At 39.7% G+C, this 19,747-nt stretch overlaps 1 protein-coding gene across 1 annotated transcript; it reads left to right on the plus strand.

The window, feature by feature from the left end:
• The first annotated feature begins 1,985 nt into the window (after positions 1–1,985).
• LOC115178607 (zinc finger protein 135-like) lies at positions 1,986–19,311 on the plus strand. The gene is made up of 4 exons (XM_029739861.1): positions 1,986–2,032; positions 2,586–3,229; positions 3,303–3,349; positions 18,568–19,311. Exons 1-4 carry the CDS (start codon positions 1,986–1,988, stop codon positions 19,129–19,131), a joined length of 1,302 nt encoding a protein of 433 aa, XP_029595721.1. The 3' UTR covers positions 19,132–19,311.
• Positions 19,312–19,747: the final 436 nt, after the last annotated feature.

Here is a 19,747-nt window from a genome sequence, read left to right on the forward strand (position 1 = left end):
CATATATCACATTAACAGTATTCAGACCCTTTACTCAATACTTTGTTTTGAAGCACATTTGGCAGCGATTAGACCTATATCAGCTATGCAGGTCCTGGTCGCTACATGGCCTTGAGTTTTCTAGCCCTGAGTCTCTACTTTTATCCAATGTTAAAAACACAATTTCTAATGTTGCTACATAAGACAGAATCGAGCCGGTCGGTCACGTGTGATCCGTTACAGAAAGCTGGGTGTATTTCGCACGTCACTACTTCACAGGAGAGGACATAAAAAAATAGTATATTTTTGTCTACTGTGGATGAAGCAGTGTGAACTGGTTGTCCTGAGTACAGCTGCTGGTATCAACACAGCTCTGTCTACTGTGGATAAAGCAGTCTGAACTGGTTGTCCTGAGTACAGCTGCTGGTATCAACACAGCTCTGTCTACTGTGGATAAAGCAGTCTGAACTGGTTGTCCTGAGTACAGCTGCTAGTATCAACACAGCTCTGTCTACTGTGGATAAAGCAGTCTGAACTGGTTGTCCTGAGTACAGCTGCTGGTATCAACACAGCTCTGTCTACTGTGGATAAAGCAGTCTGAACTGGTTGTCCCGAGTACAGCTGCTGGTATCAACACAGCTCTGTCTACTGTGGATAAAGCACTCTGAACTGGTTGTCCTGAGTACAGCTGCTAGTATCAGCACAGCTCTGTCTACTGTGGATAAAGCAGTCTGAACTGGTTGTCCTGAGTACAGATGCTGGTATCAACACAGCTCTGTCTACTGTGGATAAAGCAGTCTGAACTGGTTGAAGCTGAGTGGGAAGGATTATTCAGAAAGTGTTTCAGTCTGCTGTGAATCATCATAATCCATACACTAGTAAGAGTCTACAGTTAAAATGCCAAGATACCTACAGGTACATATGGTGTTGTCTCAACTGTATCAAAAAGTCATTTTCATATTAGCTATAGAGCTAGTTAGACAGTTGCATACAGATACCGTTATAGCTTGCCATTGTTTACAGATGTCTCGTTGCGGGATGAAGCAACGTTCAGACAGCTAGCTGAGCTGGCCAGTTGCGTTCTGCTGTTAATGTTTGGTTTTGATTGGGACACATGCTAAGATGGCTGGCTAGCTAGCTAGACATTATGAAATGATTTTTTTGCATGTTCAACTAGCTGGCTAGCTAGATGAATATAATTTACATCTAGCCAGCTGGTAATTATGAAGCTAAATGTTGGCTCAATCTAGCTAGTTATCTTGTTTGCATTTCCATTGTTGGGCTGGAAGCAGGTTAAGTGTGAAAAGGGCATTTTAGTACCACAGTCAACAGGCAATAACAAGCTGTAGGACATTAATGAATTCATGTTTTAACCTATTTTTCTGTAATTTGTCTACCAGTACAAGGAGATGGTCGAGGGTGAACAAGTAATACTTCAGGTATTTTGTCTTTGTACTCTGAGCTTGTTGCTTGGACTTGGGGGTCAATTCATGTTATTGCTGGTATACAGCTTTGAATGACTATTTTAGTGTACTTTCCTCCTTTACAGTTTTAATTGTCTGGAGCCTGGTGTTGTTGTGGCCATGGAGCTTTCACTCAGATGGAACCAGGTTTCAGCTGCTGCTCATTGTTGACGTCCTTCCTCCCAGAGAGGTGAAAGCATCCCCTGGGCTGGACACGACCCGGCCTTTTCACTTTTTCAATGAAAAGGCCATGGACATTACATGTCCTGGTCCAAAGGGCAGGACAGAAATATGCTCTCAGGCTAGATGAATTTGTTCATTTAATAACCTGAACCAGAGTTACTCAAAGGATCTGATGATATAGTCCTCAGTCTAGATATTGGTTTGACCTTCATGTGTTTTAGGTTTTTCCTAATTGTAGGCTACTACCTTTTACTACTTGAAGTTAATAAAGTATTTTATTGTTGAAATATATATATTTTTAAGCCTCACTGCTTTATCATGTGGCCACATTCTCATGTTCCAATGTGAATTCTTTAAGAGATGGGCGGGTCTAAGGCTCTAGAGGGTGTGAAAGATGATAAATGGGCGTGAACAAAGAGCAGCACTGTAGATATACAACAATAGACAATGTAATACTGTTAATGGTTTGCCTAATGGGGGAACCTGGTGAGATAATGTTCAGAGAAGCCATTTAGACAATTTGGTGAAAGTATTCCTTTTCTAAATAATATGTTTCCCAAGGATTAATGTTTTGTGAACAAAGAGCAGCAATGTAGCTGTACAACAATAGACAAAAAGTAATCTGGCACACTGCTTCGGGTTTCAGCAACTTCAATAATTTATTTATTGTCAAGAATCATCCACTATACTATTGTGAAAACAATAAGACAAAATATGTATATTGTTGCTCACTTGACTGTCTTTTTAAGATAATTGTCAAATAAGATTGTAAAAGCATTTAAACATTCATTAAGGACGTAAATTGTTGTACAACATCATGGGCATCACCTTTTAGCTAAAAGAAAGTCGATTTCTGCTGTTGTGGGCCTTTAACCATCTGTCTGATTTTGTTGTTCACACAGGAGAAAGACATGACAATCGTGGATCCTCTGGGGAGCCTCAACAACATCATGAAGCTGATGAGGCAGAGAAGAGTCTCTCCAGATCAGAACACCTCAAGAAACACCAGCGGAGACCCACAGGGAAGAAATCTCATCACTGCTCTGTCTGTGGGAATAGTTACTCAAGATCAGATTCACTGAAAGCACACCAGAGAATTCACACAAGGAAGAAGTCTCACCACTGCTCTGACTGTGGGAAGAGTTACTCAAGATCAGATTCACTAAAAGTACACCAGAGAAAACACATTGGAGAGAAACCTCACTGCTGCTCTGATTGTGGGAAGAGTTGCACCTCTTTAGCAACCCTAAAAATACATCAGAGAATCCATAGAAGAGAAAAACCTTATAGCTGCTCTGACTGTGGGAAGTGTTTTGTTTTGTCAGGACATTTAAAATCACACCAGAGAACACACACAGGAGAGAAACCTTATAGCTGTGATCTATGTGGGAGGAGTTTTAGGCACTTAAGCAGCCTGATAGTGCACCAGAGAATACACACAGGAGAAAAGCCTTATAGCTGCTCTGACTGTGGGAAGAGTTTTGTTTCGTCAGGACTTTTAAAATCACACCAGAGAACACACACAGGAGAAAAGCCTCATAGCTGTGATCAATGTGACAAGAGATACTCTGATAAAAGATCTCTGGTTAAACATCAGACAATTCATTCATGAATGAGTTGTTCAATGTGGGAAGAGTTTTACTGAATCTAGAAAGCTGACTTTGCACCAGAGAAAACACACAGGAAATATACTTTACCACTGCTCTGACTGTGGCAAGAGTTTTGTTTAATCAGGACTTTTAAAATCATACCAGAGAACACACACAGGAGAGAATTATCATAGCTCTGATCAATGTGACAAGAGATACGTTATATCAATGAAATAATGTCACAATGTAATAGGAGTATTTTAATGATGTCATAATGAAGGAACCCTACATGTTTGCCCTGATCTATTGATTTCAGCGTGCTATGGATTGAAATGAAGAGTACTATTTATGTGATTAACAAAAAGTGACTGACAAAAAGTCGTTGTAGTTGAAAGTTGAAAAGATGTCTTGAAAACAACTTAATTTCAATGTACTTGCAGCCTTGCAACACATGGACACATTATAATAAATTGGTCTATAATCAATTTTATTAACAATCCTACATCAGTCCAGTATTTCTTGACAACATTCAAATGCTAATTGTCTTTATTCCACTACTGAAGAAGCATGACTCAAATCACCTCATATTTCAAACATTCAGCCTGACAAAAGATACATTTTTAATTATTCCATGCCTCACCATTAAGTGAATTATTGCCAATACATATTAACAAAGGGCTGTACATTTGGTTTTGATATTTCATAATATTAGCATTTTTGTAACACTTGCATAAATAATTATGATTCATAACTGAGTTTTATTGGTACAATTATGTTGTTTACTATCAATGTAGTAAAACAAGCTTATATTTTTGGTTGGATATTACATCCTATTCTTACTATTTTAATCAATGTAATTTCCTTAGAATGCTCATTAGTCTTTCAGTTTTATTGTTATTCTTTTGTTTTTTATCCTTATGATTGTTGTGTAGTAAATATTTCTGTTTTTATTTTCATCCATTTTTATTCGTTTTTTCCTGTGAAGCCCATTGTGTTGCATCCATGTCTGAAATGTTCTGTACAAATAAAGCTTGATTTGATTTGAATATATTACAACAAATTAACCCAGTTGCCGACTTTAACCAATCCAGTGCATTTTTGTTGAAAATGAAAAATGTTGAAATCAACAATTCGTCAAATGATTCAACTACTGAAAACTGAAACAAACAAATGGATCAAACAGATCAATCCCACTTTTCCAGCCTGCTGAAGGCGTGGTGGAGTGGTAAACACCACCCCCGGCTCTACCAGGGACTTGAGGTGGTCTCCCACAGCTCTGATTATGTCATGTAATGTGGCCTTGCTGTTCCTTTTCTTGACTGCCCCTGCAACACAGAAACACATTTAGTCATATTATGTAAAACACTTAAAGTAATGGATATGAAGCATCTACGGCCTCACTTACACCTGGCACCTAAATGTGACTTCTGTCATCTGATCACTCCAAGCTGCATTTGGTCTGGATGCACAAAAGTCACAATTTCCTCAAATTAGGTTTAGATCCGCCGGGATGGGCATTATGTTCAGTATTGCCAGAGTATCTGTGACCAACAGATGCATATCTGTATTCCCAAGGGGACATAAATATTTTAAATCTAAACCATGTGTGACCTCTCACCTTTGGCTGTAGAAGTGTTCTTCCTAACCAGTCCCTCAACAGCTTTCTGACTGAGCTCCACCCTCACTGGGTCCTCAGAGGAGAGGAAGGCTGAGGAGGGATGGAAGGATGAATGGATCAATCAGTCAACAAGTCAGTAATATAAAGAGAGTGTTGATCATCTTAAATGTCCATCTCCCACCCATGGAGAGACCTATATACTGTGTCCAGAGTTGACTAGGTTACTTTCTAAATGTAATCTGTTAGTTACCAGTTACCTCTCTAAAAGTATCATCAGTAAAGTAACTTTTGGATTCCCCAAACTCAGTAATGTAATCTGATTACTTTCAGTTATTTTTTTTTGGATTACTTTCCCTTTAAGAGGAAGGCTGAAGAGGGATTGTTAGCGAATTCTACCCTATGTTCATACAGGAAGCTTCTTTGATCAGAGGTTAGTTTGTTTAATTAGGATTGTAACCCGGAGTTTACACTTACAGCAATATGGAAGGAAACACACTCAGTTCTCAAGATGGTGTTTTCCGTTTTATAATTCACTACTGAGGTTCATCCCGCCCAAGGTGATGTCCCTTAACTTTAATACCATATAAGCTCATAAATAATAGTTGCTAATACAAAGATGTTTCTGCTAGGCGGAGTTAAGCTTTTTGTGTTATTGGCAGTTGGTCTCCCAATCCTTCTTCCTCTTATTGCTATCATGTGTTAAGCAGAGGTAAGACAGGAACATAGTATCAACAGGAACTGAAGGTATAGTTTCAACAAACAGTCATATGATTTTTGTACAGTTGACCTCTTCATGCACTTACAAGGTGTCTACCACTGATTCTTAATCTCAAAGCTAACGCAAAACATTAATCATTGTACTTTTGTAATTACAGGTGTTCCTATAATGTACAGATATTATAACATTCCTTTCAGGATGGAAGGTAGAATGGATCAATCAGTCAACAAGTCAGTAATATAAAGAGAGTGTTGATCAGCTTAAATGTCCATCTCCCACCAATGGAGAGACCTACAGTGCATTCAGAAAGTATTCAGACCCCTTGACTTTTTCCACATTTTGTTACGTTACAGCCTTATTCTAAAATTGATTAAATAAAAACTTTTCCTCATCAATCTACACACAATACCCCATAATGACATCACAATACCCCATAATGACAAAGTGAAAACATGTTCTTAGAAATGTTTGTAAATGTATTAAAAATAAAAAAACAGAAAAACCTTCTTTACATAAGAATTCAGACCTTTGCTAAGAGACTCGAAATTGATCTCAGGTGCATCTTGTTTCCATTGATCATCCTTGAGATGTTTCTACAAGTTAATTGGAGTCCACCTGTGGTAAAGTCAATTGATTGGACATGATTTGGAAAGGCACACACCTGTCTATATAAGGTGCCACAGTTGACAGTGCATCTCAGAGCAAAAACCAAGCCATGAGGTGGAAGGAATTGTCCATAGAGCTCTGAGACAGGATTGTGTTGAGGCACAGATCTGGGGAAGGGTACCAAAAACTGTCTGCAGCATTGATGGTCCTCAAGAACACAGTGCCCTCAATCATTCTTAAAAACGTAAGAAGTTTGTAATAGAGGTCGACCGATTATGATTTTTCAACGCCGATACCAATTATTGGAGGACCAAAAAAAGGCAATACCGATTAATTTGAAGAACACAGTGGCCTCCATCATTCTTAAATAGAAGAATTTGGAACCACCAAGACACTTCCTAGAGCTGGCCGCCCGACCAAACTGAGCAATTGGGGGAGAAGGACCTTGGTCAGGGAGGTGACCAAGAACCCGATGGTCACTCTGACAGAACTCCAGAGTTCCTCTGTGGAGATGGGAGTCCCTTCCAGAAGGACAACCATCTATGCTGCACTCCACCAATCAGGCCTTTATAGTGGAGAGGCTAGACGGAAGCCACTCCTCAGTAAAAGGCACATGGCAGCCCGCTTGGAGTTTGCCAAAGGCACCTAAAGACTCTCAGACCATGAGAAACAATATTCTCTGGTCTGATGAAACTTTGATTGAACTTTTTGGCCTGAATGCCAAGCGTCACGTCTGGAGGAAACCTGGCACCATCCCTACAGTGAAGCATGGTGGTGGCAGCATCATGCTATGGGGATGTTTTTCAGCGGCAGGGACTGGGAGACTAGTCAGGATCGAGGGGAAGATGAACGGAGCAAAGTACAGAGAGACCCTTGATGACCCACACAGCCCACAGCCAAGACAACACATGTCCTTGAGTGGCCCAGCCAGAGCCCGGACGTGAACCTGATGGAACATCTCTGGAAAGACCTGAAAATAACTGTGCAACGACGCTCCCCATCCAACCTGACAGAGCTTGAGAAGATCTGCAGAGAAGAATGGGAGAAACTCTCCAAATACAGGTGTGCCAAGCTTGTAGTCTCATGCCCAAGAAGACTCGAGGCTGTAATCGCTGCCAAAGGTGCTTCAACAAAGTACTGAGTAAAGGGTCTGAATACTTATGTTAATATGATATTTCCTTTTTTATATAAATATACATTTGCAAATATTATGTATTGTGTGTAGATACATGAGGGGGGAAAAAACAATTGAATCAATTTTACAATATGGCTGTAACGTACCAAAATGTGGAAAAAGTCAAGGGGTCTGAATACTGTATATTTGCGACTGTTTGACAAATAAAAATATTGTGTCGACCAACAGCCTATTGACCAAACAATTGACTAGTTGACTAATTGGGGTCAGCCCTAATAGCCATTGATTCTTGAAGAATATACAGTTGAAGTCGGAAGTTTACATACACCTTAGCCAAATACATTTAAACTCAGTTTTTCACAATTCCTGACATTTAATCAGAGTAAAAATTCCCTGTCTGATGTCAGTTAGGATCACCACTTTATTTTAAGAATGTGAAATGTCAGAATAATGGTAGAGAGAATTATTTATTTTTAGCTTTTATTTATTTCATCGCATTCCCAGTGGATCAGAAGTTTACATACACTCAATTAGTATTTGGTAGCATTGCCTTTAAATTGTTTAACTTGGGTCAAACGTTTCAGGTAGCCTTCCACAAGGTTCTCACAATAAGTTGGGTGAATTTTGGCCCATTCCTCCTGACAGAGCTGGTGTAACTGAGTCAGGTTTGTAGGCCTCCTTGCTCGCACACGTTTTTTCAGATCTGCCCACAAAATGTAAATAGGATTGAGGTCATGGCTTTGTGATTGCCACTCCAATACCTTGACTTTGTTGTCTTAAGCCATTTTGCCACAACTTTGGAAGTATGCTTGGGGTCATTGTCTATTTGGAAGACCCATTTGCGACCGAGCTTTAACTTCCTGACTGATGTCTTGAGATGTTGCTTCATTATATCCACATAATTTTCCTTCCTCGTGATGACATCTATTTTGTGTAGTGCACCAGTCCCTCCTGCAGCAAAGCACCCCCACAACATGATGCTGCCACCCCCGTGCTTCACGGTTGGGATGGTGTTCTTCGGCTTGCAAGCCTCCCCCTTTTTCCTCCAAACATAACGATGGTCATTATGGCCAAACAGTTCTATTTTTGTTTCATCAGACCAGAGGACATTTCTCCAAAAAGTACAGTCTGTATCCCCATGTGCAGTTGCAAACCGTAGTCTGGCTTTTTTATGGCGGTTTTGGAGCAGTGGCTTCTTCCTGGCTGAGTGGCCTTTCAGGCTATGTCGATATAAGACTCGTTTTACTGTGGATATAGATACTTTTGTACCTGTTTCCTCCAGCATCTTCACAAGGTCCTTTGCTGTTGTTCTGGGATTGATTTGCACTTTTCGCACAAAAGTACGTTCATCTCTAGGAGACAGAACAAAACGTGTTTCCTACCTGAGCGGTATGACGACTGCGTGGTCCCATGGTGTTTATACTTCCGTACTATTGTTTGTACAGATGAACGTGGTACCTTCAGGCATTTGGAAATTGTTCCCAAGGATGAACCAGACTTGTGGAGGTCTACAATTTTTCTTTCTGAGGTGTTGGCTGATTTCTTTTGATTTTCCCATTTTCCCACTGAGTTTGAAGGTAGGCCTTGAAATACATCCACAGGTACACCTCCAATTGACAAAAATTATGTCAATTAACCCATCAGAATTTTTCTTCCCATTTTCAGGAATTTTCCAAGCTGATTAAAGGCACAGTGAACTTAGTGTATGTAAACTTCTGACCCATTGGAATTGTGATACAGTGAATTACAAGTTAAATAATCTGTCTGTAAAGAATTGTTGGAAAAATTACTTGTGTCAAGCACAAAGTAGATGTCCTAACTGACTTGTCAAAACTGTAGTTTGTTAACAAGAAATTTGTGGAGTGGTTGAAAAACGAGTTTTAATGACTCCAACCTAAGTGAATGTAAACTTCCGACTTCAACTGTAACTTATAAATGCCTCAAATGTTTCAACTGTATTACCCCATCACAAAAAACATTCTGCTAAGGCACTTGTCTCTCTCTACATCGGTCAGCTACATTGGTGAGCATAGTTAGTAGAATAATGAATGTTTTGGTAAGATTTTGGCACGTCAACTTTTAGAAGGTTAGTAGCAAAGTTAATTACGTAAACCACCCAAATATACTCACATTCACTGAACATTTAGTATTTGACTCAGAAGAAGAAGCCTGAAGTAGGAGAGATTACTAGAAACAAACTCGGTTTACCGTTTTATCTGTGGATTAATTGTCTGAGTAGAGGACCTTGTGAATTTCAGGTAAAATAACAACTCCATGTTTATATCCCAGGACAAATGAGCTAGCAACAGCAAGCTCTCTAAATTGCCTTGAATGTTTCATGTTTTTCGACCAGTCCCACAATTAATATAGTTGGTTCAGAGTTCGTTTTGATATTTCAAACTGCATGACCTGATCGAGTCTGGTGTGACAAAATTAACATTAAGCATGTAAATTTTTTGTACATATTGTGACTGCTTCTACGTTACTAAGTCTTTAACCACACTGTGTTGTTACATTGGCGGGTAAAAACTCATGCTTCCAACCGTTAACTTTTTGTCTGAAAATTAAATCTACATTTTACTCAACTGCGTTACCCACTCCAGTCAGCAGATGGCGGTCTGGGAATTTAAGGCAACGCTGTTAGTGTGACGTATAATCTAGTGGACGGAACGTTTCTTTCAACAGCAGCAACCGTTAGTCAGCCACCTCGGTAGCTTGCTAGACAAAATAGCTTTAGATAGACGCTTTAGTGTATATTAGCCACTGCGTTTTAAACCCACTCCTGTCGTCTAGTTAGTTATCCGATTTAATTTCATATTTACGATGTTGTTGTTATTGTTATTAGTCAGCTAGCGGGCTGATTACGTTATCATTAGCCTAGCTAACTAACATCCCCGACCATGAGTTCACGAAGCTACTCACCTTCTGCTAAAGAAGCTCTCGTCAAAGAGGAGGAGGAAGAGGAGGATGTTACAATACAAAAACAAGTAGAGGGTGAAGCTGTTACAGTGAAAGAAGAAGAGAAAGACGTTTCAGTGAAAGAAGAGCAAGATGCGTTCAGAGGGAAAGAGGAGGAGGATGTTACAGTAAAAGAAGAGGAGGAAGAGACTGAGGATGATGCAGGAGTGGAGGAGGAGGAGGAGGGGGAGATGACTGTCACATTGAAAAAGGAGGAGGAAACTGGATATCTGGGCCCAGTTTCCCAAACGCATATTAAGGCATCCAATGGTTCATCCAACGATGAACTTAGCCGTAAGATGGTTTTGGGAAACCGTGCCCTGATTAACACTGGTAAGTACTGTCTTAAAAACAGAGGCACAAACTCTGCAGTTGTTGAACTGATGTGTGGTGTTAAAGGGGAAATCTGCCATGGCCTCATCCCTATTTGGACTTTTAAATTATTCAGACCCATTGACTTTCCCCTCATTTTGTTATGTTACAGCCTTATTCTTAAACGGTTTAAATATATATTTTTTCCATCATCTACACACAATTACAAAACAAAAACAGAGTATTAGACATTTTTGCAATTTTGTAAAAAAAAACTACTGAAATCACATTTAGTAAGTATTCAGACCTTTTTCTCAGTACTTTGTTGAAGCACCTATTGCAGCGATTACAGCCTTGAGGCTTCTTGGGTATGACACTACAAGCTTGGCACACTTTGGGGACTGTCTCCCATTGTTCTCTGCATAGAAAAAAGTATTCAGAGTCTTGTCCCGGAGCCACTCCTGCGTTGTCTTGGCTGTGTGCTTAGAGTCGTTGTCCTGTTGGAAGGTGAACCTTCCCCCCCAGTCTGAGGTCCTGAGTGGCCTGGAGCAGGTTTTCATCAAGGATCTCTCTGTACTTTGCTCTGTTCATCTTTCCCTGGATCCTGACTAGTCCTCCAGTCCCTGCCGCCGTAGGGATGGTGCCAGGTTTCCTCCAGACGTGATGCTTGGCATTCAGGCCAAAGAGTTCAATCTAGGTTTCAACAGACCAGAGAATCTTGTTTCTCATGGTCTGAGAGTCACGAAACAGGATACACCTGATCTCAATTTAGAGTCTCATAGTCTGAATACTTATGTAAATAAGGTATTCATGTTTTTTATTTTAATAAATGTGCAAAAAAAAAAAGGTTTTCATGTTATCATTATAGTGTATTGTGTGTAGATTAATGAGGAAACATTTGATTTAATCAATTTTAGAATAAGGCTGTAACAAAATGTGGAAAAAGTGAATGGTCTGAATACTTTCCAAATGCACTGTAGGTCCATATAATATAATGCACTGTAGGTCTATCCATATAATATAATGCTCTGTAGGTCTATCCATATAATATAATGCTCTGTAGGTCCATATAATATAATCAAATCAAATCAAATTTATTTATATAGCCCTTCGTACATCAGCAATGCTGATGTACGAATGCTCTGTAGGTCCATATAATATAATGCACTGTAGGTCTATCCATATAATATAATGCACTGTAGGTCTATCCATATAATATAATGCTCTGTAGGTCTATTCCATATAATATAATGCACTGTAGGTCCATATAATATAATGCACTGTAGGTCTATCCATATAATATAATGCACTGTAGGTCTATCCATATAATATAATGCACTGTAGGTCTATCCATATAATATAATGCTCTGTAGGTCTATCCATATAATATAATGCACTGTAGGTCTATCCATATAATATAATGCTCTGTAGGTCTATCCATATAATATAATGCTCTGTAGGTCTATCCATATAATATAATGCTCTGTAGGTCTATCCATATAATATAATGCTCTGTAGGTCTATCCATATAATATAATGCACTGTAGGTCTATCCATATAATATAATGCACTGTAGGTCTATCCATATAATATAATGCACTGTAGGTCTATCCATATAATATAATGCACTGTAGGTCTATCCTATTTATGTACAGCCATTGATTCTTGAAGAATATAACACAGGCCTCATGAGCTTAGTTCAACTGTTGTACCCCATCAGAACCCCAAATAAGCTTTTTTTACTCCAATGTCTAGAAACAATGTAAATCAACACTGTATAGCCTCAACATGGTTAAAACTATAATGTTGATATCATTGATGGTCAGTCCTTGCATCCGTAGGTCTGTCTATGAATTTGAGACTAGTTACATTTCTCCAACCCCATCATCATCATCTTATTACCAAAACAGTGGTGGAATTACTGCTTTGTTATTGTTTGAACTGCAGATTGGTTGGTTGATTGATGTGGCTTTTTTAAAGGGACAAACTAGGATTTAAACAGAAACAAAATGGCTGCCCAGAGACTTGGTTTGGTAAACAGCTGAGGGATGGGGGGTGGAGAAATGTAACCACTCTCAAATTCATAGAGAAAGCTAATGTAGCGACCTCGTCAAGAAGTTCAGACATCTTGCGTAACAGTTTTAAGGTGTTGGCTTGACAGTCGCTGGACCCAGGTTTGAGTTCAGCTCAGGGCTACCCCTTGAATTCACTACACTATAAATACAAGGATTGGCCATCCATAAGGTCAAAATTATAGCTTGACTACTAGTATGTGTTTGTATTTGCCTTTTACCAAAGCCAGTGTGAAATCGTTACAGCTTTGAAGTTCACATGCAATGTTATATATATTTTTTTTTTAATGGGCAAGAGACACCTGTCTGACTCGCGCCTGTCTCAGAGCTTCTCAAATATATATTTTTTTCACCTCAAACAGCACGGTAATAAAGTGTGTTTTTACATCCATTGAGAATGACAATAGTTCCTCAATGTAGCAGATTGAAACATCTTTCCTGCTCTCTCCCTTTAGATAACCACTCGGTGTGAGTTACAAAAATTTAACAATCCTCTGATCCAATGGAAACGTCATAAAATAGGCCTACCTGATAACTAATTATCCCTTGGCCTTCAGCTGTGTCTGTCTGTCCAGAACTCACTGGGGCAGGAAACGGATCCATTGGAAACGTCATAAAATAGGCCTACCTGATAACTAATTATCCCTTGGCCTTCAGCTGTGTCTGTCTGTCCAGAACTCACTGGGGCAGGAAACGGATCCATTGGAAACGTCATAAAATAGGCCTACCTGATTACTAATTATCCCTTGGCCTTCAGCTGTGTCTGTCTGTCCAGAACTCACTGGGGCAGGAAACGGATCCATTGGAAACGTCATAAAATAGGCCTACCTGATTACTAATTATCCCTTGGCCTTCAGCTGTGTCTGTCCAGAGCTCACTGGGGCAGGAAACTCTGATGGCCCAGAATATTTAATACAATGTTGCAAGTAAACTAGCACCAACTTTGGGCCAGACCAAGTTAATACAATGTTTCCAGTTCCTAGCAGACAGGCCATGTGTAGCCAATTATAGGATATTTATTTTTATCAGGATATTTTCTAACTGCAGGTTGCAATGTTTTTATTTGTTGGCTTTATGTAGGCTATTTTTACATAGTTGGCAATGTCAATAAAAGGTACTTTTAAATGTGTATAATTTTCATTTAGATAAAATATAGATTAACCACAGACAATGATGTTAAGATACAAAGACTAAACACAGCAAAAAAAGAAACGTCCTCTCACTGTCAACTGCGCTTATTTTCAGAAAACTTAAAATGTGTAAATATTTGTATGAACATAAGATTCAACAACTGAGACATAAACTGAACAAGTTCCACAGACATGTGACTAACAGAAATTGAATAATGTGTCCCTGAACAAAGGTGGGGTCAAAATCAAAAGTAACAGTCAGTATCTGGTGTGGCCACCAGCTGCATTAAGTACTGCAGTGCATCTCCTCCTCATGGACTGCACCAGATTTGCCAGTTCTTGCTGTGAGATGTTACCCCACTCTTCCACCAAGGCACCTGCAAGTTCCCGGACATTTCTGGGGGGAATGGCCCTAGCCCTCACCCTCCGATCCAACAGGTCCCAGCCGTGCTCAATGGGATTGAGATCCGGGCTCTTTGCTGGCCATGACAGAACACTGACATTCCTGTCTTGCAGGAAATCACGCACAGAACGAGCATTATGGCTGGTGGCATTGTCATGCTGGAGGGTCATGTCAGGATGAGCCTGCAGGAAGGGTACCACATGAGGGAGGAGGATGTCTTCCCTGTAACGCTCAGCGTTGAGATTGCCTGCAATGACAGCAAGCTCAGTCCGATGATGCTGTGACACACCGCCCCAGACCATGACGGACCCTCCACCTCCAAATCAATCCCGCTCCAGAGTACAGACCTCGGTGTAATGCTCATTCCTTCGACGATAAACGCTAATCCGACCATCACCCCTGGTGAGACAAAACCACAACTTGTCAGTGAAGAACACTTTTTGCCAGTCCTGTCTGGTCCAGTGACGGTGGGTTTGTGCCCATAGGCGACGATGTTGCCTGTGATGTCTTGTGAAGACCTGCCTTACAACAGGCCTACAAGCCCTCAGTCCAGCCTCTCTCAGCTTATTGAGGGTTGATACTCTGAATTGGTCGATTCCCCTTCAGACTATACTCACTGCTCCCCCCAGAGCTTTAAATAGCTCTACAGGTGCTACTAACATGGATGAAACTTTTGATGGACTTTATGTTATTGTTACACTACTGTCAAGGTACCGTGTTGCCACTTCCTTCCTACTACGGCCACTGTACGTAATAGAAGATAATAGAAAGTACTGTGGCGCCTTGTTCATAGATTTGTCTAAAGCTTTTGACACTGTGGACCATGCGATACTTTTGGGTAAGGTGTCGTTAATAGGACTGGGATTGTATGCTGTCGTTGGTTTCATGAAGTCAGGCTGTTAGAGTTGACAGCATCCAGTCGAAGCCATTGGAGTTGGTTAAAGGGGTTCTATACTTGGTCCATTACTGTTCACTCTACATAAACAATATCGGTGATGAGATAAGAAAGTGTCATTCATTTATATGCTGATGACACTGTCATGTATGTACTCTATCGCTTAAATGGCTGACCAAGCATTATCACTATTGGAGACAGATTTTAAGATATTGCAAGTCTTTTTTACAGCTGAATCTTGTTTTAAATGCAAAGAAAACACATTTTATGATTTTTAATAGGTTCAAAAAGTGTTGAAAATACACTTGCACTTACGAGCTTAGATGGTTCTCGAATTAATCATGTCTCTGCATATAAATACTTAGTTTATCATCCAACCATATCCCTGTCTTTTAAAATGCATGTTGACGAACTTAGACTCTGCAGTAAATACAACCTGATAAAACACCTGTCTCGTCCAGGACCAGAGTCTACACAGACCGGTACGCTATAGCCAATCAGACTTTCTTTGCCTACGGTTACTGACACCAGTCATATTCAGCAGGGTGTTGCACATTAGTAAATTAATCAGTTATTCTGCACTCTGGTACACTCAGACGAGAGTGCTCTGAAATCGGGAGTAGTTAGCCGGAGTGAATTTGCGAACGCAAGAGTTATGCTAACTGGATAACAGTCGTTCAAGTTCTTGCTAGTTAACCAAATGACACCTGCATCTCTAGCTGTGTACAGCCACTGAAAAACAATATGAGGGGGAAAAGTCAGTCATTCTCCCACTCCTCCAATGGCATGACATCCTCCTAGCAGCTAGCTAGCTAACGTTAGGGTCCTCCTCCAATGGCATGACATCCTCCTAGCAGCTGGCTAGCTATCAAGCTAATGTTAGGCTCTGTGTTTCTTAGCTTGTTACATACATAAATACGCTAGCCTATTAGCCACGTTATAACTGAATTGTGATCATTGCCCTTGAAACCAAAACACCCCATGTAGCCCATGGCAACCTGATGACTCAGAGTCACGTCATAAACAAGTAGAATGACCACCGTGGGGGAAAACAACTGATGTTCACCATCTGGGACCATTCAACAGTCTAGATTTACCAGGTTATTACTAAATAAACTGTTCACCATCTGGGACCGTTCAACAGCCTAGATTTACCAGGTTATTACTAAATAAACTGTTCACCATCTGGGACCGTTCAACAGTCTAGATTTACCAGGTTATTACTAAATAAACTGTTCACCATCTGGGACCATTCAACAGTCTAGATTTACCAGGTTATTACTAAATAAACTGCTGTTCACCATCTGGGACCATTCAACAGTCTAGATTTACCAGGTTATTACTAAATAAACTGCTGTTCACCATCTGGGACCATTCAACAGTCTAGATTTACCAGGTTATTACTAAATAAACTGTTCACCATCTGGGACCATTCAACAGTCTAGATTTACCAGGTTATTACTAAATAAACTGTTCACCATCTGGGACCATTCAACAGTCTAGATTTACCAGGTTATTACTAAATAAACTGTTCACCATCTGGGACCATTCAACAGTCTAGATTTACCAGGTTATTACTAAATAATCTGTTCACCATCTGGGACCGTTCAACAGTCTAGATTTACCAGGTTATTACTAAATAAACTGTTCACCATCTGGGACCATTCAACAGTCTAGATTTACCAGGTTATTACTAAATAAACTGTTCACCATCTGGGACCATTCAACAGTCTAGATTTACCAGGTTATTACTAAATAAACTGTTCACCATCTGGGACCATTCAACAGCCTAGATTTACTAGGTTATTACTTGTAAATAAAAACACTTTTTGGGGTTCTCAAAATGCTTACAATTGTTTTGATTATTGCTTGAACTGTCGCTAAAATAATATTTGGTTGTGATAGTTGCAAAATACCTATTTTGGATGCAGCAGTTGTTAGCTTGAATTGTAATGCTCATTGACAGACTGATAGCAAAAGCTAGCCAAAGAGCATTTTACTGGTGTTTTAAAGTATAAAGCAGTTGAATTGCGAGGTTGACGCAAACATTATAATAAGCAGAACATTCAAACGAGCCTTACGATTCTAATCCAATAGTGGTGTGAAATGCACTCATAAGCAACCTGGAAATGGAGGCTATTTTTGCTGTCTTCCCCTGAGTTTTCCCCCATGGTGGTGAATTAGTGAATAGACACAGAGCTTAATGTGAGTTTCCTTGAGTAGCACTCCTGATCTTGCGCTGATAATGTGCTGTAATATTCAGAATACATTGTGAAAAACTAAAATCTTCGCTCACCATTGTTCCTCCATGCAGATATACTACATCCATAACTAGTGGTTTCCTCATTAGCAGATATACTACATCCATAACTAGTGGTTTCCTCATTAGCAGATATACTACATCCATAACTAGTGGTTTCCTCATTAGCAGATATACTACATCCATAACTAGCGGTTTCCTCATTAGCAGATATACTACATCCATAACTAGTGGTTTCCTCATTACCAGATATACTACATCCATAACTAGTGGTTTCCTCATTACCAGATATACTACATCCATAACTAGTGGTTTCCTCATTACCAGATATACTACATCCGTAACTAGTGGTTTCCTCATTACCAGATATACTACATCCATAACTAGTGGTTTCCTCATTACCAGATATACTACATTCATAACTAGTGGTTTCCTCATTAGCAGATATACTACATCCATAACTAGTGGTTTCCTCATTACCAGATGTACTACATCCATAACTAGCGGTTTCCTCATTAACAGATATACTACATCCATAACTAATGGTTTCCTCATTACCAGATGTACTACATCCATAACTAGTGGTTTCCTCATTAGCAGATATACTACATCCATAACTAATGGTTTCCTCATTACCAGATATACTTCATCCATAACTAGCGGTTTCCTCATTAGCAGATATACTACATCCATAACTAGCGGTTTCCTCATTAGCAGATATACTACATCCATAACTAGTGGTTTCCTCATTACCAGATATACTACATCCATAAGTAGCGGTTTCCTTGTTAGCAGATATACTACATCCATAACTAGTGGTTTCCTCGTTAGCATGGAGGAGTTTCTGCACCCAAATTGTGTGCACATCGCCCTCATGCGTCAATTTTAGCAAACACAGAATGGGGCTTATATTGGTGGCCAAACGTTGCCTGGCACACTGCTTAGTTTAGGCAACTTTAAAAATGTATTTCGAGCCTACAATCATCCCCTTTACTACTAAGGTGAAAGAAATAAGACTAAATATGGCTATTGTTGCTCACTTGACTGGTGTTATTAAGACAATTGTCAAATAAGTTTGTACACAACATCATGGGCATCACCGTTTAGCTAAAATAAACAGTGAATTTCTGCTTTTGTAGCCTTTAACCTTCTGTTTGTCTTTGTTGTTCACACAGGAGAGAGACGTGACTACCGTGGATCCTCTGGGGAGCCTCAACAACATCATGAAGCTGACGAGGCAGAGAAGAGTCTTTCCACATCAGAACATCTCAAGAAACAGCAGCGGAAACGCACAGGGAAGAAACCTCACCTCTGCTCTGACTGTGGGAAGAGATTCACCTCTTCAGCAGACCTCAAAAGACATCAGAGAATCCATACAGGAGAGAAACCGTACAGTTGTGATCAATGTGGGAAGAGATTTACTGATCTAAGCAGCCTGAAAAGACACCAGAGAATTCACACGGGAGAGAAACCTTATAGCTGTGATCAATGTGGGAAGAGTTTTAATGTTCCAAGCAGTTTGAAAACACACCAAAGAATTCACACGGGAGAGAAACCTTACAGCTGTGATCAATGTGGGAAGAGTTTTGTTTCATCTAGCCAGCTGACTGTACACCAGAGAATACACACAGGAGAGAAATGTTATAGCTGTGATCAATGTGGGAAGAGTTTTGTTTCATGTAGCCAGCTGACTGCACACCAGAAAACACACACAGGAGAGAAATCATATAGCTGTAATCAATGTGGGAAGAGATACTCTGGTAAAAGATCTCTGATTAGACATCAGAAAACACATGAAGGAGTTTCATGACATCAATGAAATGTCACAATGTAGAAGCCGAAACATTTTCACCTTGTTCTATTGATTTCAGTGTTGTGTTTTCATGAATTGAATACCAAGTGTGTCATCAGTCATCTTGCCGTCAGCAAGGCAAAGAGGTGGCTACTTTGAAGAGTCTCAAATATAAAATATATTTTGATTTGTTTAACACTTTTTTGGTTAATACTTTTTTTGGTTACAACATTCCATATGTGTTATTTTATAGTTGTGATGTCTTCATTATTATTCTACAATGTAGAAAATAGTTACAATTAAGAAAAACCCTTGAATGAGTCGGCGTGTCCAAACTTCTGACTGGTACTGTATGTCTGAAAGCTATCAAATCAAATTGTATTAGTCACATGCGCCGAACACAACAGGTGTAGACCTTACAGTGAAATGCTTACTTACGAGCCCCTAACCAACAATGCAGTTTTAAAAAATACAGATAAGAAATAAAAGTAACAAGTAATTAAAAAGCAGTAAAATAACAATAGCTAGACTATATACAGGGGGTACTGGTACAGAGTCAATGTGCGGGGACACCGGTTAGTTGAGGTAATATGTACATGTTGGTAGAGTTATTAAAGTGACTATGCATAGATGA

Source organism: Salmo trutta, chromosome 38 (assembly GCF_901001165.1).
Source record: "Salmo trutta chromosome 38, fSalTru1.1, whole genome shotgun sequence".
Taxonomy (NCBI): domain Eukaryota; kingdom Metazoa; phylum Chordata; class Actinopteri; order Salmoniformes; family Salmonidae; genus Salmo; species Salmo trutta.

Bases quoted from the DNA above. Each gene is read 5' to 3' on its own strand.
- LOC115178607 (XM_029739861.1), top strand. From the start codon at position 1,986: ATGGGCGGGTCTAAGGCTCTAGAGGGTGTGAAAGATGATAAATGGGC. The intron at 2,033-2,585 runs GTGAACAAAGAG...TCATGAAGCTGA, and splicing joins GTGAAAGATGATAAATGGGC to TGAGGCAGAGAAGAGTCTCT. The intron at 3,350-18,567 runs GTTTAATCAGGA...GAGGCAGAGAAG, and splicing joins CTGACTGTGGCAAGAGTTTT to AGTCTTTCCACATCAGAACA.